Source organism: Spermophilus citellus (genome assembly GCF_964194105.1).
Source record: "Spermophilus citellus genome assembly, chromosome: 5".
NCBI classification, from domain to species: domain Eukaryota; kingdom Metazoa; phylum Chordata; class Mammalia; order Rodentia; family Sciuridae; genus Spermophilus; species Spermophilus citellus.
The window spans coordinates 168,342,285-168,367,475 of record NC_138186.1 but is presented as its reverse complement, the minus strand read 5'-3'; the positions used below and the strand labels follow the sequence as shown (position 1 = coordinate 168,367,475).

The window sequence follows — 25,191 nt, the reverse complement described above, 5'->3', positions numbered from 1 at the left end:
CCAGGGGCCTGGACACAATCCAAGTGTGTTGAATGCAGTCTTTTTGAGTGTGATATGTGTGCATATTTTCACTCAAAAGTCACCAATTAAAATTGTAATGAAGTTAACCAAAGTTTTAACATTTTAAACAATTAAGTTTGTCAGTAATGAGAGGACTCCTACCCCAAAGGATGCAGATTGTATTTTTATTTCCTTGTAACTTTTCCCTTTACAATCACTTAAATAGTTGTGCTCCTACTTTAATCCAGTTTTCTATTCCTTTCACCAAGTATATGGCTAATGAATAAGAACAACAAATTGTAGTTGCAGCATATTATTTAATTTAGCTGTGGATGTTTGTTTAGTTGTCTTTGGTGATTTGGGCTGTTCTGCTTCTCAGTATGATGTCCAGAAGACCCCTCAACAAAAAACATAGGCTCCTTCTGTTCTTAGTCTTTGGGGCCAGTATAGATTTCTTGAAATTTTGTCAAATTAGGTAAAGACTTCTGATCACATTGCTGGTTGCTTTCCAAGTCATGCCTTAATTGACCCTGAGATTTCAGTTTACACACACTCTCTTCTGATTTCATAGACTCTTTCTGTCACTTCATCTTTGTTTCTTCAATTACCAGGAGACCCTGTTGAGGTGTCCTCCGTGTCAGGTTCTCTCCAGGTTCTGGATGCTGACCAAGTCTGCCCTTGTGTGTCCCTTGTTCAGTGAGGCACAGACAGTCATCACTCTGGCCATGCCACTTCAGTGACAGCTGCTGTGAAGCAGAGGGACAGATGTAGGGTAGAGATAGGCAAAGAGTAGGACAGATGGAGAGGACGGGCCGTGCTCAGGGATGGTCGTCCTCATAAGGCAGTAGTTTAAAGAGGGCCCTGGAGGAAGTGTGGGAATGGGAAATGAACATGTTTGGCACCATCAACAAATGCAGCCTTAGAATATTTATGATGTCAGATTTGACGCGGTACACCCCAGGAAGCATCTGGAGAGGCCCCACAGTATCTGTGGACCACAGTCTGCAGATCACTGCACTACACACTTACTACACTGCATCTAATGATAGAAATAGAAAGACTTTGGAAAATGTACCTGGGAGTACATGTGCGTTACACTCTGTTACACTCTGTGCTGTTTTTTCTTGAAGGGTCCATCTTGCTGGGATGACGTCTTAATTCCAAATCGAATGAGTGGCAAATGCCAATCTCCAGGCTGCCCTGGGACCAGAGCGGTAAGTACCTGGTCACATTAATTATCTTTAAAACAAGAAAATGATGGCATCTTTTATGTTTACTAAGAAATTAGACTCAAGGCCTAACGTGCCGGCTGAGTTTTCTTCCATCTGGTAATGCTCCCTGGAAGTCACCCGATACTCCAGTGTGTCAATGACACTCACCAAACTCGCTTGCCCTTGCCTCCCAGTGCTACTTTCCTAGTGACGCAGCCTCTTGGAGTGACGTGTAAAACAAGCTGCTTTTCTTCTGCTCTCACATCACAGCCGTCCACACAGACTTGTGTGACCTGAAGAGGTGGGGGCTTTCTCCCCACCAGGAAGCAGGGGTTCTGCAGCAGCAGACACCAGCAAGGACTTAATTCTGCTCTGACACCATCTGCCTTGCTGCAGGGTCAGACCCCAGGGCTGAGGGCTCAGTCCCGAAACTGCACTCCCTGCACTTCAGATGCCAGCTGCGGGCCCCCGGTTGTTGACCTGTGCTTCTGACCAACCAGCTATGAACGAGGAGCCCCATAATCCCTGCTCTGGGTTCAGTTAATTTGCTAGGACAATGCACAGGACTCAGGAAAATACTGATTTTTTTTCCGTTCACTGGTTAAAGGATGCAGCTGCAGAGATGCCTGAGGCGAGGTAGGGAGGAAGAAGGGCAGAGCTTCCACGTCCTCCCCAGGCTTGCCACCCTCCAGCTATTGGCAAACTCTCTGAACCCCGTCCTTTTGAGTTTTCATGGAGGCTTCATTATGTAGGCATGACTGGCTAAATGGCTGGGCACTGGTGATCAGCTTAACCTTCTGCTCCTCTCCCCTCCCTTGAGTTTGCTGGTACTAAAAATTCCCAGCCGGTAATCCTGCCTGGGTTTCCTGTGGCTGGACTCACCCGCTGTCCTGGTGCTACCCAGAGGCTGCCAGCCACTAGTGCATTCCCAGGAACACAAGAACAAAAGGCAGCAAACAAAACCCCAAAGAAGCCACCTGTCACCTTGCAAAGTCCCAGGACTTTAGGAGTCACATGCCAAGAATCGGGGCAAAGACCAAATACATACTTCACAGTATCACTGGCTCGACATTGAAATGTGCCAATCCAGACTCAGAACAAAGGGACATGCAGAATAGATAAAGAAGAGACACAGAAGACAGCCAGCTCAGAGCCTAACAAAGAAAAAGAGCAAAGATATAAAGTTCATCTCCCCCCGATGCTGTGATATTTTATATTTATATCCACGTCGTTCAAATGATTCCCCCTTTGCTTTATCTCTTCCTATCTGTCTTTGGCAGCTTTCTTGCAGAGTGGTCTGTTAGAAAATGTAGTAGTGTGGCCAGGTACGGAACTGAATTCCCATCCTCTTTTCTTCTTTGCAAATGCAGGTTGTACATTTCACACACAGCAGATGGTTCTTGAAAGACACCCCAAACTCTGACATTATTTTAAAAATGATTTTATTATTGCGGTCATGTTTATCATTTATATAATGTTATAATTTTACCTCAGAAACTCTGTGTCCATTATAATCTGGCTGTTTTTATTTCCTGAGCTCTAAGTACTGTTTGGGTGTCAACACAAACAGGGTGCTAGTTCACAACCTGTCACAGTCAGCTGGCAACTCATACCTTCTCTAAGGAACAAAATCTGTCATTAGCAACAGGTACAGCGTTGGAGCTGGGATCACTAGCTGTGCCTCCTCTTGCTGATCTGAGAGATGACTACAAGGGTACCAAGCCAGCCGCGATCAGCAGTCACATTCCCCAGCAGATGGGCTGGGACCATGAGTAGATTCTTATTAATGTAAACCCTGAAGAAAGAAATCCTGAAGATAAACGATGACATGTATGTCATCGCACACAACAAAGCACAATCTAGTCTTGAGTTTCCTACTGAGTTGCAGTTAAAACGTACATATTTTATAGGGCAGAATTTTTAAACAATAGTTAAATATATATAGGTACACATATATATATATACACATATACACAAACACACCACATATATATAGTATATTATACATGATATGTATAATAATTACATTACATATAGTAATTTCATGCTTACATACACATAACTTTCCATCCATCCACTCATCCACCCACCCGTCCTCTAGTGCCACGTGGTCTTCATCTTTACAGTCATGTGCGGTCCTTTGAAAATCTACTTCAATCATTGACCGACTGCCTCTCATGTTTCTTGATGGTAATTGGAAAGATTTATCCATAGCAGAATAGAAAATCCTGCATCCCTAAGGAATTTATCTTCAAATCAGTCAAAGGGGAAAGCTTTACTGGGTGGTGTTGAAGATCATGTTCTTGCTTGTTGAATGTTTAGCTTACCTTGGTTATCGATTGGGTATAAATTAAGTTGCATTGCAAGTCTGTTTCTGACAGTGTAGTCAGTGGACATCCCTAAAAGCCTTGCAGTTCATATCACAGGAAAAACTACTGGATTTAATCATAAAACATGCACTTTTAAAAGAATAACCGTGTTAACTTGGTAATGCAAAGTTCATTTGCCAGCAATTGAGAAAAAAACTGGACTACAGAGAAGAAATCGAATGAGCTAGTGTTCTGGGGCAACTACTGGCCATTGGGGGTGGACACTGGAACAGACAGTGGCACGAGGGCCTGACCAGGCAGCAAGTTAGAAACAAGGGCTCAGAAGGCACTACCTCATTGGAGAGAGCAGAGGGTAGGCCTGGGCTTTCTCTTGCTCTGGGTAAAGCAGAAAATATCATCTGGAAGAATTATCATCTTTTCCTGAGTTTGGAGCAAATATTCACTCCTCTGTATGGCACAGAAAGTGCTAAGTCATGAGATGGCAGTGCCAGACCCTGTGCTGAAATGAGTCCACACCCTTCCAGGGGACCTGTACTTAAAATGAGGTTCCAAATAATCCCTTCCAATAATGTCAGGCAAAGCATGAACTGATAATGAGAAAAATCACGATGAGCCATCAGGAATGAGGACAAGAGGCTCGACCCTGAAAGAATGCACAGATTGAGGCCTGGGGCAGCTCAGCAGTAGAGCACTCGCCCAGCACACGCAAGGCCCCGAGTCTGACCCCCAGCACAGAAAAACTAAAAAATATGGAAATTGAAATTATCAGGGAGAGAATAAGAGTGTGATTAATATATTTTTAAAAAGTATATATAGAAAATTGTTAAAAAATAAAGGACTGTCAGAAATACCCAGAGTACACACATACACACATGAAATATAGAATTGAAAATTAGAATACCTGTCAAAAAATGTACTAAATAAGCTAACCTATAAAGAAAACATGGGCAAAAAGAGAAATTAGAACTTAAATCTGAAATTTGATATGAAAAATCAAAATGCAACCCCAAATCTTTAAAGATAAAAGAGAAGTTAAAAAGACAGAAGATAGAAGTTTCAAAATTTTTTTAGGTTTCCAGAAGAAAAATAATAGAATGACATTATTTAAAGAAATAATAAAGTAAAACTTTCTATGATTTTTAAGACTTGAGAATCCCAATTAATTCCATGTAGCTTAAATAAAATGAAAGCCTCATCTGAATAAAACACCGAAACTACAGATTGTAAAAGTCAAACAGAAATTTCTAAAAGCAGTTAGAATGAGACATTTTCTACACAGGAATGACAATTCATCTGATAGTCAATTAATTAGAATCAACATTGGAAGACAAATGAGAGAGAACAATATTCTCAAAATATTAAAAAAAATAAATGCTAAGTTAAAATTGTATCTTAGCAAAATCTTTCAAGAAGTAAGGTCAAGACCAACTATAAAAAAAATTGTTTTCAGACAAATTGAAACTTGGAATTTTACTTTTGTCTGCACGTTACTTCATTTTTGAAGTAAATATTTTTAAAAAGGAAAAAAAAATGATCCTAAAAGAAAAGACTGGAATTTAAGAAGGAATGATTTAGAGGCAGTGGGTGAATCTAAAGGAAACATGACAGTAAATACAATGATCTTTCAGTTATAGGGATATTTGTAATGTCCCTGTGGACACCTTTGCCCAGGAGCTGGAACATAGGTAAAGCATTCTAGGATTTTTTTTCCCAACCAAAAAGCAAAGATACTGATTTTTAAAAGTATTTTTTTAATGTTTAAATGTTCCTGGCAGCTTTATTTGTATCAGGCAAATGGAAACAACTGATACGTCCAACAGTAGGTGAGCCATAAACTGCTTCATCCCCACAGCAGAGTAGAAAGACCCTGGGCACACCCACGTCCCGGGCAGGTCTCAAAATAAGCACGTTTAAGGGAAGACACCAGATAGGAAGGGCGGACCTCGCTTATGTGGCATTCTAGAGGATGTGTACAGTGTACAGTGATGGGAAATCAGAGGGTGCCTGGGGATGGGGTTGACAGAAGCAGGGGCCCGGGGAAGGGGTTAAGGCCCCGGGAGTCTGTAGGGATGCTAAGTTACTCATTATCTTAATCACGATGTTGGCTGAATGATTATATCTGTATGACGAAACTCACCAAGCAGGCCTGTGTGTGTGTGCGCGGACATATTTGGTTCAGTGACCCTCTATTAAAACATCAGTGTCGGGTACCTGCTACTGGTCCCCTCTCACCCCTGGAGAATTCTGTTTCTGTTCTTCCCACTTGAGTGAATCCTACTCCTTTCACTCTTGCAAAAAAGAAAAAAGAAAGAAGTCAGCGCCAACATTTATAAAATCAGCACCAAGACCCCCCGCCCTGGGTGCCAACAAGCCCCCAAGGTGAAATGTGATAGCAATAGGTTTTATGGAAAAGAGTGGGCCAGGCCGTTGGCTCCAGGATAAGATCACAGCTGCCACACACTCATGCTCCATGAAGAAAGGAGACTTTGCCCAGAAGCTTTCAGCAGATGCCTTGAGTCTCAGACCAGGTCAGCTTCACACCTGACTCAGTCACAGGGACGGGAGAGAGAACGCACAGGCCACAGGCAACTTGGACAGAAGGCTTCACGCAGCTGAGGCCCATGTGGGCTCCTGAGGGTGTGGTGCTCGGGGAGTGGAGTTGGTCATGCCAGCAGGCTCCTTTAAGAGGCTGCCATGGTCCCCCTCTTGGGTTGAGCGTGGTTTCCCTGAGCAGGACCCTGGAGGCCGCTGGAGGACCCCACCTGTGCTGCTGCCCAGAATTCTCCAATGCACACTCTGTCTGGGCATGGCTGAGCTCACCCTTGGCTGTGCTTGGGGACCCTGCCAGCACCAGAGCTTTGTGGTGACAATTCAAGGTTCCACTGGAGGCTTTCCCATGTCCAGTGTGTCCACAGGTATGCCTGGTATGAACATCAAGTGACGGGTGAGGCTGGGACGATGGCTGCCCTCACCAGGCTGCCCTTGGCTGTGAATCCTCCGGTGTGGAAGGAGTAGGAGCTTCCCACACCACCTCCGCCCTGAAGTCCCTTCTGCACTGTGGCCTTCATCACCGAGAGGCTCAGAGCTATGACTCAGGACTCCCTCGTCTTCCCTGCACTTGGGTCTTTTCTTTGTTTAGAAGTTTCTGGTGCCACACGAAGGGGGATTTTTTATTTACTTATTTTTTGTACTGGGAATTGAACCTGGTGCTTCACCACTGAAGTTCCTCCATAGTCCTTTGTAATAGAGGGTGATTCTCCCCAAAGGCCTTTCAACTCCCTGAATGTCTGGTTTGAAGTTGGGCCTGTCTTGTCTTGGCTCAATTCCAGTCCCAACTGACCAGCACCGGGGGCCCCTCACTGTGCTCCACGGATGACCACGTGAGTCAGAAGCTCGAGCCTCAGTGAGGGCACAAGAGCTCACCAGTGCACAGCACAGCAGATCCCCTGTGCCCTGGGAGGAAAGCCAAGCCTCTGGAAGAAGGCCCCTCACAGCACAGCAGATCCCCTGTGCCCTGGGAGGAAAGCCAAGCCTCTGGAAGAAGGCCCCTCTTGTCCCCAGAGAGGCACTCAACAGTGTCCTGAAGGGTCATGGGCCCTCACCATAGCCTTCCTCAGAACCACAGGCTGGGAGCCTCCTCACAGCAGTTCATGGCCAGTCATCAAAATTCCTAGACAGGGAATTTTGGGGGTTGGGGGACAGGGTACCAGGGATTGAACTCGGGGGTGCTTGACTACTGAGCCACATCCCCAGTCCTATTTTGTGTTTGATTTAGAGACAGGGTCTCCCTGAATTGCTTAGCACCTCACTTTTGCTGAGGCTAACTTTGAACTTGTGATCCTCCTGTCTCAGCCTCCTGAGCTGCTGGGATTGCAGACATGCCCCATGGGGCCCCAGGAAACATTTAATCTTTAAATTAGAGAAGAAACTAAAATTTCCAAGATAACCATCCGAGGGACTAAAGTAAAACACAGAATGTCTGATCAGTAGAGGAAGAGCAATGGGGCAGGAAATGAGAGGGAGTAAAATGTAGGAAAACAGGACAGAGAAGTGGCACAGACAAAACGAGTCATGAAGCCCATAACAGCAATGGAATGGAATAGAAATGCCTGAGGCCATGCAGACAGAGCTCCTCAGACTGAGTTAAAATCAGATGTACCTGGTGGGCCCTTTGGCACATGCCTGGAATCCCAGCGACTTGGGGTGGGGGCTGAGTCAGGAGGATCACAGGATCAAAGCCAGCTTCTGCAACTTAGTGAGACCCTGCCTCAAAATAAAAAATAAAAAGGGCTGGGGATGTGACTCAGTGACTGAGCATCCCTGGGTCCAATCCCTAGTACCAAAAAAAAAAAAAAAAAAAAAAGACACACCTAACACAGGAAAACAAAACACTGAGAGTAAAAGAATGGAAACTGCCGTTTTGGGCAAGTATTAATAAAGGATGCTGTTAAAACCATATTAACTGCATAAAAAGAAGATTGTAATTGAAAAAGAATTGCTAAAATTGAGATTTCTGCATTTTGATAAAAGGTTCAATAATCTAAGAAGACATAGCTCTTGAAAAATGTCTGACCTTAGTAACACAAACTCCACATCTGTCAAGGACATGGTCAGGATTTACAGATTACAGGGACAGACACACCCCACGAAGGGAGAGAGTGAGGAAACTCAGGACTCCAGCAGACCTGGAAAGACACCCCAGTGAGCGGTGATGCAGGCGCCGGCGCCCGGGACCCAGGATGCCTTTTCACAGCTCACTGGGAATAGCTCAGCAACCGGTCCTGCTCTAGACAGAACTAGGGAAATTTCTATGTGGAATTGTGACTCTCTGAGCCAATAAAAGACTGAAATGGACCCATGGACCAAACAACAGTGAAAATATACCACCTGTCAGAGACTTCGGCAGCAGCTCAACCAGTATTTAGGCAGATGATTTAGGAACATAGACACTTTATAAAACAAGAGATAAAATCATTTAAACATACCCAGTTGTTTTTTCTCCCATTATCTAATGAACACTAAAGAAATGTGTGTAACATAGAGGGATTGAGGTCCGCACCCTTCTGAACACCTGTGCGAGAGCCAGCAGGAGCTCAGCCTTAGTGTGGGATGCTCATTTCCTTCACCAGGCTCTAAAAGCCATCATGCTAGAGTGCTGGGTCATAGTGCGGCTAAATCTACACCATGACTACGGTATTCTCTGAAGTCTTCCTGTCCTGTCTATTTCTTCAGGAGATGAGGCAATACGGATCTTGAAGTAATTTATCATCTTAAATTTTCAGAGTATTATTGATTTTGACAGTATTTTGGACACTGTATGATACATTCTTATAAACCCTTAATTTCTGTCTCTTGAACAAAATATCTGTGTACTTAAAATTCAAAAGAGCAGAGTCCCTAATCTATTTTTAATTAATATTTATACACAGTCTACCTAGATCACCTTAAGGAGCAGTAAAATTTAACCTTGCTTTTTAAAGTACAAATATAAACTTGACCCTAACTACACTTTAGACACAGCAATCTGAACCTAGTTGAGCTTTACACGAATTGCTGCTATTTTAGGAAGGGGCATAGCATCAATTCTGAGAGGCATCTTACCTTTTTATAAAAAAAATTCTTGTCAGCTCAAAGGGCATGTGCTTGAGATTCCAGAGGGACACAATCAGTTAGGATTTTCTCTAGCACTGAAATTAATTTGACTTTGGATATGGCATAAAACTGAAACTTTTCTGCACCAACTTTTGTGTCCTGTTTCACCAGCGATACCTTAATCAGTGAAGACGTCATCTGAGTTTGTGACTTGTACGTCTCACTTGCACACACATAGGCTGAGGCAAGCCCGGAAGGCCTGCGTCTGAGCATTACTTTTGAGTTCCACGTCATAACTCCTGAAAGTGACACTCTGGTCCTCACACCCTCCACTGCAAGGACCTCTGCCTTCAGGGGTGCTTTTGTGGAAATGAGACGCTTGTTGGTCAACTGTGAGAACAGTGCCTTCCCCCACACTGACAAACGGACGGTGGGGTTTAGGAAAAGGAAGACTCCCTAGGATAGAAAAATAAAATCTCAATGATCTCTTCAAAGTAATAAACGACCAAGTTTGTTTTCAAATTCTCTTGAGGGGTATTGGTTTCACTACTTATGTTTTAATACTGGAATCCTGTATTAAAATTATATAGTAGAATTTGTTTCAGGTTTTATGTGAGTTAAATTTTTAGGGGAGGGGGAAGATGGCGGCGAAGGGAGTGCATCACCCCAGTGCGCCGCGTCACTGTGCGGGAGAAAGACGAGGTGAAACAGCTGAAGGCTATCTTGTTGGGAATTTCCAGTGAAATTGAGGTGCTCCAGAATCTAGTGGACGGATTTCCATCGCGCGAGGCTCAGCTGCGGGGGCTCGGACGTGGGCGATTTCTCCGCACGGAGGTTCGTGCCCCGCAGCTGGAGTCTGCAGCGCGCGCTGGGAAGCGGCGAGGTGCCGGAGCGGGGGTGCACCGATGCGGATTCTGGGGGCTCCTGCCAGTGGTGCAATGGCCGTGCTTAGTGCTGAGTTCCGGCTTTGAGACAGAGGAGAGAAGCGGTCCAGTTCGGTTCTCGACACTGGTCGGACCACGGAGGAGGACAGCAGCCGCCATCATGGAGAGCTGATGGAATCATCCCTGTTTTCTACTGATCTCAGCTCATTCAGCTACGGAACAGGTGATTTCAGGCTGGTATTTGCCTGCGTCTCGCACACAGATGGCTCAGGCTCGGGGCTGGAGAACCAGTGGAGAATACTCCTAGGGGCTCGCTCCTGGGAAGGCGTGCACCGGGCTCTGAGCGGCCGGAATCTGGTTCCCGGGGCTGCTTATGTCCAGGGCAGGGGGAACCTGCGGAGACTGCGTGTTGAGGCCAGCTCCAAGTGGAGCGTGCTCTGAGCTCGGGGCGGCTGGGTTCTGACTCCCGGAACAGTTTTGGCCCGGGGCTGGGGAGCCCGCGGGGACTGCGTCTTTGAGCCTGCTCCCAGCGGAGCGTGCACCGAGCTCGGAGAGCTTGGAGCGGCCGGGCTCTGGCTCCCGGAGTTGCTTTGGCCTGGGGCAGGGGAACCCGCGGGGATCGCTCCTTGGAGCCTGCTCCTAGCGGAGCGTGAGCCGGGATCGGAGAGGCTGGGTTCTGGCTCCTGAAGCTGCTTTGGCCCAGGGTTGGGGAACCTGTGGTGACTGCTTCTCGGTCCGGGTCCTGCTGGGTGCTGTGGGGGCTAGGGGGGCAGAGTGGAGCTGCCGCCTGTGCCCAGAGCAGGCCAAGTGACCCGCCGGCGTGGTATCACAACACCCCAACTGCAGCTGGGGCCGAAGAGAGTAGCCGCCCACGCCTAGAACAGGACCAGCGACCCGACGGCGCGGTAGCCAAGTCACCCCATTTGGAGTAGGGGCTGTGCAGAGCCACCGTCTGAGCCTGCAAGGTAGGCAGACCCGCGACCCACTGGCAGGAAGGCCCAGCAGCCTGCCAGTGTGGTGGACAAGTAGCACCGAGGCAGTCATGTCACACTGGTTGGAGCGGGAGTGGAGCAGAGCCGCCGCCCGTGTCCGGAAAAGGCCCAGCGCCCAGCGACCGTTGGAGAGGCAGTCAGGTACCCCCATTGGGAGTGGGGGCTGAGCAGAACTGCCGCCCGAGCCCACCAGGTAGGCAGACCTACGACCCACCGGCGGAACAGGCCTAGAGGCCTGCCAGCGTGAGAGACACGTCACACCAATTGCAGTAGGGGCCGAGCAGAGCCGCCGCCCACATCAGGATCAGGACCAACGACCCAAGGGCGTGGTAGTTACGTCACCACAATTGGAGTGCGGGCAGGGCAGAGCAGAGCTGCCACCCGCGCCCGCAGGGTGGGCAGACCTGGACCGACCAGAATGGTAGACAGATCACCCTAATTAGAGGAGGAGCACAGCCACAACCCGCCCTGCAAGGGAGATTTTCCAACTATACAAGAGCAATATAAATAAATAGGGGGAAATTTTCAAAAACACAAGAGTTTCACCAAGCAGAAAGAAACAAACGCGAGCAGTATGAAAAGAAGGAAAGAAAGGACCACAAGCAATGCAGGTCAACTCAACTTTAGAAAAGGTAATAGCTGCAACAGATGGAATGTCAGAAAAAGAGTTCAGGATATACATGCTTCAGATGATCTGGAGTCTCAAGGAAGACATGAGACAGCAAAATCAGACAATGAAAGATCACTTTGACAAGGAACTACATAAACAAATCCAGGAAGTAAAAGATCAATTACACAGGGAGATAGAGGTAATAAAAAACAAACATATAGAAATCCTAGAAATGCAGGAAGCAATAAACCAACTTAAAAACTCAATTGAGAATACTACCAGCAGAGTAGAACACTTAGAAAATAGAACATCAGACAATGAAGACAAAGTATTTCAACTTGAAAAGAACATAGACAGCTCAGCAAGACTGCTAAGAAATCATGAGCAGAACATCCAAGAAATAAGGGATAACATTAAAAGACCAAACTTAAGAGTCATTGGGATACAGGAAGGCACAGAGCTCCAAACCAGAGGAATGAACGATCTATTCAATGAAATAATACGAGAAAACTTCCCAGACTTGAAGAATAAGACAGAATCCCAAATCCTAGAAGCCTACAGGAGGCCCAATGTGCAAAATCATAAGAGATCCACACCTAGACACATTATAATGAAGATGCCCAACATACAGAATGAGAGAATTTTAAAAGCTACAAGAGAAAGGAAGCAGATTACATTTAGGGGCAAACCAATCAGGATAACAGCTAATCTCTCAACACAGACTCTGAAAGCTAGAAGATCCTGGAATAACATATTTCAAACACTGAAAGAAAATGGGCTCCAACCAAGAATCGTGTATCCAATGAAATTAAGCTTCAGGATGGAAGATGAAATTAAAACCTTCCACGATAAACAAAAGTTAAAAGAATTCGCAGCTAGAAAACCATCTCTTCAAAAAATCCTTGGCAAAACATTACAGGAAGAGGAAAAGGAAAATAACAATGAAACCCGACAGTGGGAGGTAGGACAGTAAAGGGGGGAAAGTAATCAAAGAGGAAAACAAATCAGGTTTAGTAACATTAATAAACAATTATGGCTGGAAGAACAAACCATATCTCAATAATAACCCTAAATGTTAATGGCTTAAACTCACCAATTAAGAGACACAGGCTAGTAGAATGGATCACAAAACAAGATCCAACAATATGTTGCCTACAGGAGACGCATTTGATAGGAAAAGATATACATAGACTGAAGGTGAAAGGCTGGGAAAAATCATTCCACTCATATGGACTGCGGAAACAAGCAGGAGTGTCCATACTCATATCAAATAAGATAGATTTCAAGCGAAAGTTAATCAAAAGGGATAAAGAGAGACACTGCATACTGCTCAAGGGAACCATACACCAACAAGACATAACAATCATAAATATATATGCCCCAAACAATGGTGCAGCTATATTCGTCAAGCAAACTCTTCTCAAGTTCAAGAGTCTAATAGACCACCATACAATAATCATGGGAGACTTCAACACACCTCTCTCACCACTGGACAGATCTTCCAAACAAAAGTTAAATAAGGAAACTATAGAACTCAATAACACAATTAACCACCTAGACTTAATTGACATATATAGAATATACCACCCAACATCAAGCAGCTACACTTTTTTATCAGCAGCACATGGATCCTTCTCAAAAATAGATCATATATTATGTCACAGGGCAACTCTTAGACAATATAAAGGAGTAGAGATAATACCATGCATCCTATCTGACCACAATGGAATGAAACTGAAAATCAACAATAAAAGAAGGAAGGAAAAATCATGCATCACTTGGAGAATGAACAATAGGTTACTGAATGATCAATGGGTTTTAGAAGACATCAAGGAGGAAATTAAAAACTTCTTAGAGATAAATGAAAACACAGACACAACATATTGGAATCTATGGGACACACTGAAAGCAGGTCTAAGAGGAAAATTCATTGCTTGGAGTTCATTCCTTAAAAAAAGAAAAAACCAACAAATAAATGATCTCATACTTCATCTCAAAATCCTAGAAAAAGAAGAGCAAAACAACAGCAAAAGAAGTAGAAGGCAAGAAATAATTAAAATCAGAGCTGAAATTAATGAAATCGAAACAAAAGAAACAATTGAAAAAATTGACAAAACTAAAAGTTGGTTCTTTGAAAAAATAAATAAAATCGACAGACCCTTAGCCATGCTAACGAAGAGAAGAAGAGAGAGAACTCAAATTACTAGCATACGGGATGAAAAAGGCAATATCACAACAGACACTTCAGAAATACATAAGATAATCAGAAATTATTTTGAATCCTTATACTCCAATAAAATAGAAGATAGTGAAGGCATCGATAAATTTCTTAAGTCATATGATCTGCCCAGATTGAGTCAGGAGGATATAGACAACCTAAACAGACCAATAACAATAGAGTAAATAGAAGAAACCATCAAAAGACTACCAACTAATAAAAGCCCAGGACCGGATGGGTATACAGCAGAGTTTTACAAAACCTTTAAAGAGGAACTAACACCAATACTTTTCAAGCTATTTCAGGAAATAGAAAAAGAGGGAGAACTTCCAAATACATTCTACGAGGCCAACATCACCCTGATGCCTAAACCAGACAAAGACACTTCAAAGAAAGAAAACTACAGACCAATATCTCTAATGAACCTAGATGCAAAAATCCTCAATAAAATTCTGGCAAATCGGATTCAAAAACATATCAGAAAAATTATACACCATGATCAAGTAGGATTCATCCCTGGGATGCAAGGATGGTTCAATATACGGAAATCAATAAATGTTATTCACCACATCAATAGACTTAAAAATAAGAACCATATGATCATCTCGATAGATGCAGAAAAAGCATTCGACAAAGTACAGCATCCCTTTATGTTCAAAACTCTAGAAAAATTAGGGATAACAGGATCATACCTCAACATTGTAAAAAGCAATCTATGATAAGCCACAGGCCAGCATCATTCTGAAAGGAGAAAAATTGAAGGCATTCCCTCTAAGATCTGGTACAAGACAGGGATGCCCTCTCTCACTACTTCTGTTCAACATAGTCCTCGAAACACTGGCCAGAGCAATTAGACAGACGAAAGAAATTAAAGGCATAAAAATAGGAAAAGAAGAACTTAAATTATCACTATTTGCAGATGACATGATTCTATACCTAGCAGACCCAAAATGGTCTACAAAGAAATTATTAGAGCTAATAAATGAATTCAGCAAAGTGGCAGGATATAAAATCAACATGCATAAATCAAATGCATTCCTTTATATCAGCGACAAATCCTCTGAAACTGAAATGAGGACAACTACTCCATTCACAATATCCCCCCCAAAAATAAAATAGTTGGGAATCAACCTAACAAAAGAGGTGAAAGACTTATACAATGAAAACTACAGAACCCTAAAGAGAGATATAGAGGAAGACCTCAGAAGATGGAAAAATATACCCTGTTCATGGATAGGCAGAACTAACATCATCAAAATGGCGATATTACCAAAAGTTCTCTATAAGTTCAATGCAATGCCAATCAAAATCCCAACAGCATTTCTTGTAGAAATAGATAAAACAATCATGAGATTCATATGGAATAATAAAAGACCCAGAATAGCAAAAACAATGCTAAGCAGGAAGTGTGAATCTAGCGGTATAGCGATACCAGACTTCAAACTATACTACAGAGCAATAGTAACAAAAACAGCATGGTACTGGTACCAAAACAGGCAGGTGGACCAAAGGTACAGAATAGAGGACACAGTAACCAATCCACAAAACTACAACTATCTTATATTTGATAAAGGGGCTAAAAGCATGCAATGGAGGAAGGATAGCATCTTCAACAAATGGTGCTGGGAAAACTGGAAATCCATTTGCATCAAAATGAAACTGAATCCCTTTGTCTCGCCATGCACAAAAGTTAACTCAAAATGGATCAAGGAGCTTGATATTAAATCAGAGACTCTGCGTCTGATAGAAGAAAAAGTTGGCTATGATCTACATACTGTGGGGTCGGGCTTCAAATTCCTCAATAGGACACCCATAGCACAAGAGTTAACAACTAGAATCAACAAATGGGACTTACTCAAACTAAAAGGTTTTTTCTCAGCAAAAGAAACAATAAGAGAGGTAAATAGGGAGCCTACATCCTGGGAACAAATCTTTACTCCACACACTTCAGATAGAGCCCTAATATCCAGAGTATATAAAGAACTCAAAAAATTAGACAATAAGATACAAATAACCCAATCAACAAATGGGCCAAGGACATGAACAAACACTTCTCAGATGAGGACATACAATCAATTAATAAGTACATGAAAAAATGCTCACCATCTCTAGCAGTCAGAGAAATGCAAATCAAAACCACCCTAAGATACCATCTCACTCCAGTAAGATTGGCAGCCATTATGAAGTCCAACAACAACAAGTGCTGGAGAGGATGTGGGGAAAAGGGTACACTTGTTCATTGTTGGTGGGACTGCAAATTGGTGCAGCCAATTTGGAAAGCAGTATGGAGATTTCTTGGAAAGCTGGGAATGGAACCACCATTTGACCCAGCTATTCCCCTTCTCGGTCTATTCCCTAAAGACCTAATAAGAGCATGCTACAGGGACACAGCTACATAGGTGTTCATAGCAGCACAATTCACGACAGCAAGATTGTGGAACCAACCTAGATGCCCTTCAATATATGAATGGATAAAAAAATGTGGCATTTATACACAATGGAGTATTACTCTGCATTAAAAAATGACAAAATCAGAATTTGGAGGGAAATGGATGGCATTAGAGCAGATTATGCTAAGTGAAGCTAGCCAATCCTTAAAAAACAAATGCCAAATGACTGCTTTGATATAAGGGGAGTAACCAAGGACAGGGTAGGGACGAAGAGCTTGAGAAGAAGATTAACATTAAACAGGGATGATAGGCGGGAGGGAAAGGGAGTGAGAAGGGAACTCGCATGGAAATGGAAGGTGATCCTCAGGGTTATTCAAAATTACATACAAGAGGAAATGAGGGGTAAGGGAAGAATAATACAAGTGGAAGAAATGATTTACAGTAGAGGGGGTAGAGAGAGAAATGGGGAGGGGAGGGGAGGGGAGGGGAGGGGAGGGGGAATAGTAGAGTATAGGATAGACAGCAGAATACATCAGACACTAGAATGGCAATATGTAAATCAATGGAAGTGTAACTGATGTGATACAGCAATCTGTATATGGGGTAAAAATGGGAGTTCATAACCCACTTGAATCAAACTGTGAAATATGATATATTAAGAACTATGTAATGTTTTGAACGACCAACAATAAAAAAAATTTTAAAAATAAATAAATAAATAAATTTTTATATATCAAGCATTATTTTTTTTTATCAGAAACAGTCGAGTAGGACCTTTTAAAATAGCTGTAAGATTTTTGTGAAATGAAATTAGATGCTTAAAACTATTTCTCAAACTGTAGAAAACAAAATAATTACTAAACTCAGTATAAAAGTGGAGGGTTTTCATCTTATTCAATTCATTTCTTGTATTTTTTCCCAGTGGGTTCAGTGTACGTCACCTGAACGTCAATCTCAGGAAAAGTTAATATTCATGGTCTGCAGCTCTGATTTCGTTTTCTTGGGAGAGGCTGACTAAAACACAATGGCAGATAAGGGTCCCCAGTACTGAAAAATTTTGATTTATAAGTCATTTGCATATTTTATGTCCCAAAGTTTCTTACCAATGTTTTTGTTTGAGCAGATTTCCATCCTCACTGGGATCTGTGTTTCTCTGGTTTGTTTTCATTGTTGTTGGGACTTCATTAGAATCTCACAAAGGAGATGAGATTCCTCAGGACGCTTTCCTGTGCAGAATACACGTTCTTGTTTTTTAAGTATTTCATAATGATGAAAGGTTGATTTTGTTTTGTTTTTTAACAAAGACCTTGGGTTGTCCAAGAACCCTAGGACGTTACACTTGACAGCCTGTGTTTGTGCAGCATGGGAGGTGTGCACTCCTGTATTTGTGTTGCAGAAGCCCATGGGCACCCTCAGGGAAAGACAGTGGTGCACGTATCTGTCCAGGCAACTGGGCTCTTGGGGCTTCCCAGGCCTCCTATGTCAGAGGGCCGCAGGGTGCTTGCACCTGGAGTGGCGGGAGGGAGAACAGGTGAGGAGGGAGGGAGAACTGGTGAGGGGGAAGGGACATGTCCCTTCCCCCACGTTCTGCCCTGTAGTTTGAAGACAAATGTTTGCTGTGTCCTTACACTGTTCTCTCTGGTCATATTTTCTTAATTCTAAATAAAATTGAATTGTGAAAGCTTTGAAGTCAAACTCAGATTATGATTGAATGGTGTCTAAGCGTGACAAAATATTCTCTGTTGTCTGACATGCAATTTGGGTGACAAACTAGAAACTTCTTATAGCATTTTTCAAAAACCGATCAAGTACTCAGACCCAAGGACAGCTCATTTCTAAACCAAGTTTTGAGTATTGAATGTGAAAAAGTTTCTGTGCTGCTTTGAATTGTTGAGGTTGAAATTAGAAGATGCATTTTTATGATAAAATTATTTGAAATTTTGCAGATTTGAATAAAAGTCCGAATTTTGTTTATATAAGAAAATGTGTAGTCTACTGGGAAAAAGGATCAACATTTAAGGATGCTAGAGAAATCAAGGTAGTTTTAAGAACTGACAGTATTTATGAGATTCTGAAGTTAATTTAATTCAGTTTTCCTTTTCTGTGACAACCTCCTTTTAAAAATCTGGGCTCTTTTAGAACTTAGAGCAAAATTAAATCAGAAAACTTATTCTTCCAAGCAGCAGTAAAGACTTTTAATATTAAAAAAAATCAATCTTCATGGAAAGGAGATGGAGTCCCAGAACCCATGCATGTTCAGCTGAGTGTCTCTAGGGACAAGGTAGCTAGAACCCACTCTGTCTACACCCAGGGCAAAGCTCGGCTCACTGTCTTTGAAGCAATGAGCAGTTTCTGTAATATATTTTATAAATATTGAAAGTAATTCTTGCTTCTCCATTTCAGAAAACTCCAAATCCAAGTGAATCATAAGTTGGTTTTTTACACTTGATGGTTTGTGAATCTCACTTCTGTAGCTTATATCTTATTTTGTATACAGTAGAAAAAATCATTCAAATTACCATAAAAATGTTCAAATATGAGGATTTTAGAAACATTTATTAATCTCAGAGACTTCAAAATATTTCTTTTAATTTTTTTTTATTTTCCATAAATGATTCCAAAACTTGGTATGTCAGTAAGAGGATGTATTCAAGTTTCCATTACATCTTAGACAAGGGCCTCAGACAACCAAGAAAGACCAAAAGGATTTATCATGATTATGCAGAAAAAGGGGTCCTTCCAGACCATAGGTCTTAGGTAAGGGAAGAAGATGTATCTGTCTATCAGAAAAGATGAGAATCGGTGCAAAAAAGATAAAATAGATTTATGCACAGAACTCTGAGAACTGGAACAAAGAAAGATGAAATATCGCTGTAAACATCACCAAATGTTTCAATTGAGATGGTGGATGAGACCTCAGTGGAGCACCAGGGATCAGAGACTGGAGGCCATGAGACAGCCTCCATGCAGAGACAAGAGGCTAATGGAGTGAGGCGAACACAGGGAAGATGGGAGAGTAATGGGGCAAGAGAATGAGGCCTGCTTCCTGGCCGGGAGACAGCCCTCTTGATCCTTGAAGCGGGTGATTGATGACTGAGGAGGCCGCACTTCATCATGCCGTGATGGCGGCCATTAAGGAGCCATCATTTCTCTGACTCAGGTCAGGTTAGCTCTTAATAAGTTATCAAGTGCCACGTGAAATTTACTTTTTAAGATATATATTGGGGGAAAAAAAGCCAAAAAGTCTAGTTTGGCAAACTTGAGGTTGAGAATGGAAAATTTAGGCTTTCGGAGGACCAGATCGAAACACATTTCACACGATGCTGACCACATGTGGAGAAACTCAACCTCCACGGATGTTTCCTGGGAAACAGACTTGGGGGGCCTCACACCCCCTGAACTTCCTAAGTAGGTAATTACCATCACCCTCAATTCTCAGAGTTTGGGAAAACACACTCAGTGATGATCATGGTACCTGAGTATTTTTATTTAGGTGAAGAGAAGATTTTTATGTTTAAGGATTGGAAAAAGCAAAATATAATTTGCAAAAATTTGTGTCTTTTCATTAAAAGACACGTAGTTAATTCTCATTCCACAGTGCCTTATCATATTAGTCACTTTGGAGAAAATAGATTGACCTCCAGGAACCAGAAATCTAGCAGAAAAGACTTTACAGAAAGGAGCATCATTCAGATTCAGCAGGGCGACTACAAAATTCACTGAGCATTGCTTCCGTGTCAGCACCAGGGACAGAAAAATGAATATTTCATCCACTGGTTTGGAAAACCTCAAGGTGGGGTCAGACATGTAAGCAGAAGGTGATTTTACGATGAACCATGTGTTAATAATGATGGCTATGAAGGAGGTACAAGGACTTCCTGTGTGAACAGAACAGAGGAGATAAGCAGACTGGTACATCTTAAGTGCCATGAGATAAGCACAGAGCGCTTCTCAGGGTTCAGAGAGGAAAAGTCCCTTAATGGAGGCAGCAGAGAAGGTTTCTTGCAGAAGGCAGTCCTGCGGGAAGGAGGTGGAGAGTCTACGGTGGCCATGTTGGCAAGGTTGGGGAAACACTGGGCTGTAGGAAATGAAGATAATAACGGAACAGAAAATCCAGTCCCACTCATCCCACCGATTCCTGTTGGCTGCCTGCTCTCTGCCGGGCAGGCTTCTGGGCTCCCAAGTGTTCCCGTGGTGCTCTGCTCATTCCTGATAGCATGGGACTTGTCAAGAGGAAGATGAAATAGGAAAGTACAAGATGTTCAGGGAACAAGGTGGGAAAGTGCTGGAATGTCCCTGCTACTGGGAAAATCAAAGCCGGAGCTGAGATGCACAGGCCTGGTTAGCACTGGCCAGCTGACAGTGAAGAGACGGCCCCCGGAGGGCTCTGGCCAGGGCTCAGGAGTGGAGGGAGCTGCTCTGGAGAAACCATGGGGATTGAGTGGTCAGTCTCTTGGTTTGTGCACTTGTAAATAGAGCATTATTGCCATCAGTGAAGCGATCTCTCCATGTCCAAGTCTGGGAATTTTGAAGGCTAAGAGAGCAGATGGGCTGGGTGGGTGGAGCGATGCCAAAAAGGAGGAACTTGGAGAGGACGGGAAGAGATGACTTGTCCATGATCCTGTCTGCCCTCCTCGAATCCCTGGCGAAGCGTGGTGAAGGTCACTGAGAACGGCAGTGAACATGAGTCCTCCGTGTGGACCTCCGAGAAGGGCCACACTCCTGTGTTCATCGGGTCATTGAGAGCAGCCATGTGGCTGTTGGCTGGCCTAACGGTTCAGCTCACTCCAGCATGTTCCTCGGTGGGCATCTCCCTAGTGGTTGATGGAGTTCCATCTCTATGGGCTGCTCTCTGTCATCTGCAGTGGCCAGCAGTGGCTCTCCAGTGGGTAGGGCTTCCCTTCCTCCTTCCTACTACTCCCTGTGCCCACCTCACTGGAAACCCCAGGATCTTTTCAAACCATTGGTAAGGAAAAAAAACAGGTTACTCTCTGATACAGACCCTGAGAATCCACCCCTCCTTAAGGAAAACTGAGTTGGCCGTGCCACCATGCTGATCAGCTGGAGGAGCTGATGGGGTTTGAAAAGATTCTGTGGTGCCTTCTTTTCCACATCTTCATGGCCCCTTCTCTAGGACAGCTCCCAACTAAGTGGGCCTTTCCCAAAAGTAATAAGGTATTTGTGCTTGTATGGTAGTTTGACAATGTCCGCAAATTCTTTAATACTACTTTTATCAAGAGCTGGATTCTAATCCCCCTCACCTTGGAGTTGGGCCAGTGTTAGGGACAGTTAAAGTGAGATAGTGACAAAAGGAAAAGGAGCATATGTCTGTCTTCCCCTCCGGGAAGGTACTCGAAGAGCCCTTGGCCAACATACCAGATGTCCACCTTACCTGCAGAGGCTGTCCTGGAGGGAACATATACAGAGGACACTCAGAAGTGGAAAGATGACCGAGGAACCAGGTGTTCAGCTTCCCACAGTGTCAGTCCTGTCACTGGTGGCCGCCATTTGTGTGAACAGGGAAGTTTTCCACAACTGCAGCTCCCAACTTTTGAGCTCCCTCAGCTTTTGCCAAGTGGAGCAGAGACAAGCAGTCCCACCAAATCCTACTTAAACCACAGCTTTGTCATGATAGCAAGTGTTTAAAAAACGAAGGCACTAACTTTGGCGTGTTTATCATACAGCAGTGGATGCATAGGACACCCTCCACAGTGTCCTGCATGATCACGCAGCTCCCCAAGCCACTACGCACTGTCATCTACCTGCTACAGTTGCAGAGATGCAAATTAGAAATCAGACAATGATTTGGTGATGAAGGCATCAGGGTAGAATTCTATAAACCAGGAGCAAGTTCATTCAGGATGAACCAGAACAGTTTAAAGTGTGGACAGCATCGGATGGACGATTACAAACATTTTCAAGTCAATTTCCCCATCTTCAGGTACCAGATGCACCCCCTGGTCAAGCCTGAGGAACTACCATGCAGCTGTATGCTCATCAGATGTGACCCTGTCATGTGGACCTGAGCTTAGACATGGCCTCTGAGATTCTGTACATTTTCTCAAGTTGCCATCAATGACATATTTACAGATGACTTACCCAATAGCTTATTTTATAGTTGTCACAAACAAACTGCTTAGCATGTAATCTCTTGCATTATAGTTAGAGCAGTGGAGTCTCAGAGACTAGGTTTGAACTCTTGCTCTGATACGTGTGGACTGGCCTGGGACCAAAGCTTTGCACCCCTGTCAGTTGCCTTTATGTGAAGTGAAGATGTTATTTTGAGGATTAACTCTGATGACGGACATAAAGTGCTTGCCTACAGTCTTTATAGTGAAGGATAGTAATAGTCCTATATATAACTATATAAGTTATAGTTAATGTCACCTTCATTGTTATTATAATGTATTGACTTTGCTAGGTTGATTTCAGAAGGAAATTAAGGACTCAAGGACCACAGATAATTTATTATAATTCCTATCCAGTGAACTGCCATTTCTATGAATAACACAAATTATTCAAATTCATAAAGTTGCTGTTACAATAAGTTAGTACTAAACTGTAACATCTGTAGTTCCTTAAATAAACATGTACTCCATTTGCATTTTATATAATGCATGATTGTGACATAGATGAAATTCTTTTATACCAGCTGATCTAGAAGAAAAATAACACAATGATATGGGTTTAGGAAAAGCATTATCACTGATGTTTATTTTTTTGAGAACCATGTGCCACTACAATTATTGCAATAATCCCACACACTTTAAATGTCACACTAGAAGTGTAATTTAATGCTATTACACCTCATTTTCATTGAACTCATTATTTTCATGATAAATATTGCATTTTCTGGTTATAAGAATGAAATGTTGGTTGGAAAGGTATTAGCCAGCATACCTTTCCATAAAGAGGGAATACCCATCTTGCTCATTCCTCTCTGCTAACACTGGGTGTGTGTTTTTCCAAGGTGTGTGTCTGTGCACATGAGCAGATGCACATGTGTTAGAAGAAATGTGATCATATCCACATGTTGCATCTTTGACCTCACATGCTGTGCTCAGTTTCCACATCACATGTAAAGGTCTGTGTGGTGGCTCCTACTGCAGTGTGGGTAAGCAGCTCCCTGTTGATGAGTCTTTGGGCTCCTCCCCATTTCCCTATAAAAGCAGCACTCAGCAATCTGCCTCATGTCCATCTCCAACTTACTGGTCACATCTTAAGACTGTGATCGGGATCAGATTGAGGCAGAGGTGCCTTATGTTTAAAGAGCTGCTATGCTCTTAGTTCTGAATGGCCCTCTGCTAAGTTGGCTCTGTTTCTCCTTTGCCCAAAACTCTGAACAGTTTCTAGGCATTCTCTAGTGCTAGATGCTTTTATTCTTTCAGTGTTTTTAAATTACCTATGTGAAATAGGAAATCTCATGTTCATTACCCTTCTCCAATAGTTGAAAGAAGTCTTTATTACTGTGTGGTCATTTTTTTATAACTGCAATTAGAAACATTTCTTATTGTGACCCTTTGTGCATCACATATTTGGCAAAGATTTTTTTTTTTTTTACCATTAAGTAGCATCATCTACATGTTCTCTATGGAATTATAGAAGCTGTGAATTTTGATGTAGTTGTAAGCATTGACTTCTTTATGGGGTTACACCTTTTAGCTCTATCATTTTTAGCAGGATCTTCTCTACACTTAAGATCATTACAGATATTTACAAAAATATTTTCTAGTTATTTTAATAGTTTTATACTTTTAGACATTTAAATACTTGATGTATGTAGACTTTATTTTCAGTGTGAAAAGATTCTTATGAATCTAATTTTACTTATTTACCCCCCCTGCAAAATTTACGAATTGTTTTTCTGCCCATTTGTTGAGTTAAAAGCATATTTCCCCATTGGTTGAAAGGGATCGCAGGCTCTCCCAATATTCACTTTGTGTCTTATGTCTAGATTTCATTCTGCTGCATTCCTTTTCTTATCCTGCCTCCAAAGCCACATCACCCTACACATTCTGACACACAACACTATGACATTCAATAACTGCCACAGTCACTTATCTAAATTGCTGTCACTTTTCCTTTGTAATTTGCAGAGTTTTTTTTCCACATGATATGGAATATTGTCTAAATTTTGAACACAAAAAATATACTTACTTCTGATATATGTGTTAAGCATATCATCATGGAGAAGTGGAGTTCAGAGAGAACGTATCTTATACATAAATTATATAGTGGCAAAGCATATCTCATTTTTAAATTTCTGATCTGTATTTAGAAAAATTCAATGTCACTGAAATTAATTGTCTAGCATTTAATTATACACATAGTGAAGGCTGTTAGCTGGTATTCTTGGGTGACTAGCAATTCCATGCTGCTAAACCATAACTCAATGATAAAAGGTCAGCATCCTATTCTGATCTATACTTGTCTTTCCCTGACAAGGCAGAGTCTTGGGTATAAACTGGAAGGCTACCATTCTTTGGATGACAAAGATGCACTAAGTTTCAATATTTTATATTTGGGGGGGTATCAAGGGTTGGACCAGGGGCATGTAACCACTGAGCCACATCCCCAGCTTTTTTTATTTATTTGTTTATTTTATTTTGAGACAGGGTCTTGCTAAATTGCTTAGATATTCTCTAAGTTTCTGAGGCTGGCTTTGAACTTGCATTTAATTATACACAGGGCTAACAGGCGTGCACCACCATGCCCACCTATAGTAAGTTTCAATGTTAATGAAGTATTGCAAATCAGTTGTCTTAAAGTATTTTTTGTTTTAAGTTATTCTGTTTGACTTACAACACTACTCTAAGAGAAATTAAATGTTGACAAAATCAGTACTGCAGTGCACTTTAACATTGCTAATTCTTCTAAGTCTAATATTTTCTTCTGTCCCTCTCCTGAGTACCATCCTATAATCTTCTTAAATAGATGGAACTTTCTAGAAAGGCATATATGCCT

General features: G+C 42.6%; 1 protein-coding gene across 6 annotated transcripts in view; it reads left to right on the top strand.

Moving 5' to 3' along the window:
• Nucleotides 1-25,191, top strand: part of PRKN (parkin RBR E3 ubiquitin protein ligase) — a 1,414,869-nt gene that overhangs the window by 620,134 nt on the left and 769,544 nt on the right. For all 6 annotated transcript variants that reach the window (XM_081293730.1, XM_081293731.1, XM_081293729.1 and 3 more), the window contains one exon: nucleotides 1,131-1,214. In XM_081293730.1, coding sequence (XP_081149856.1) covers nucleotides 1,131-1,214 — 84 coding nt within the window. The remainder of the gene's footprint in view (nucleotides 1-1,130; nucleotides 1,215-25,191) is intronic.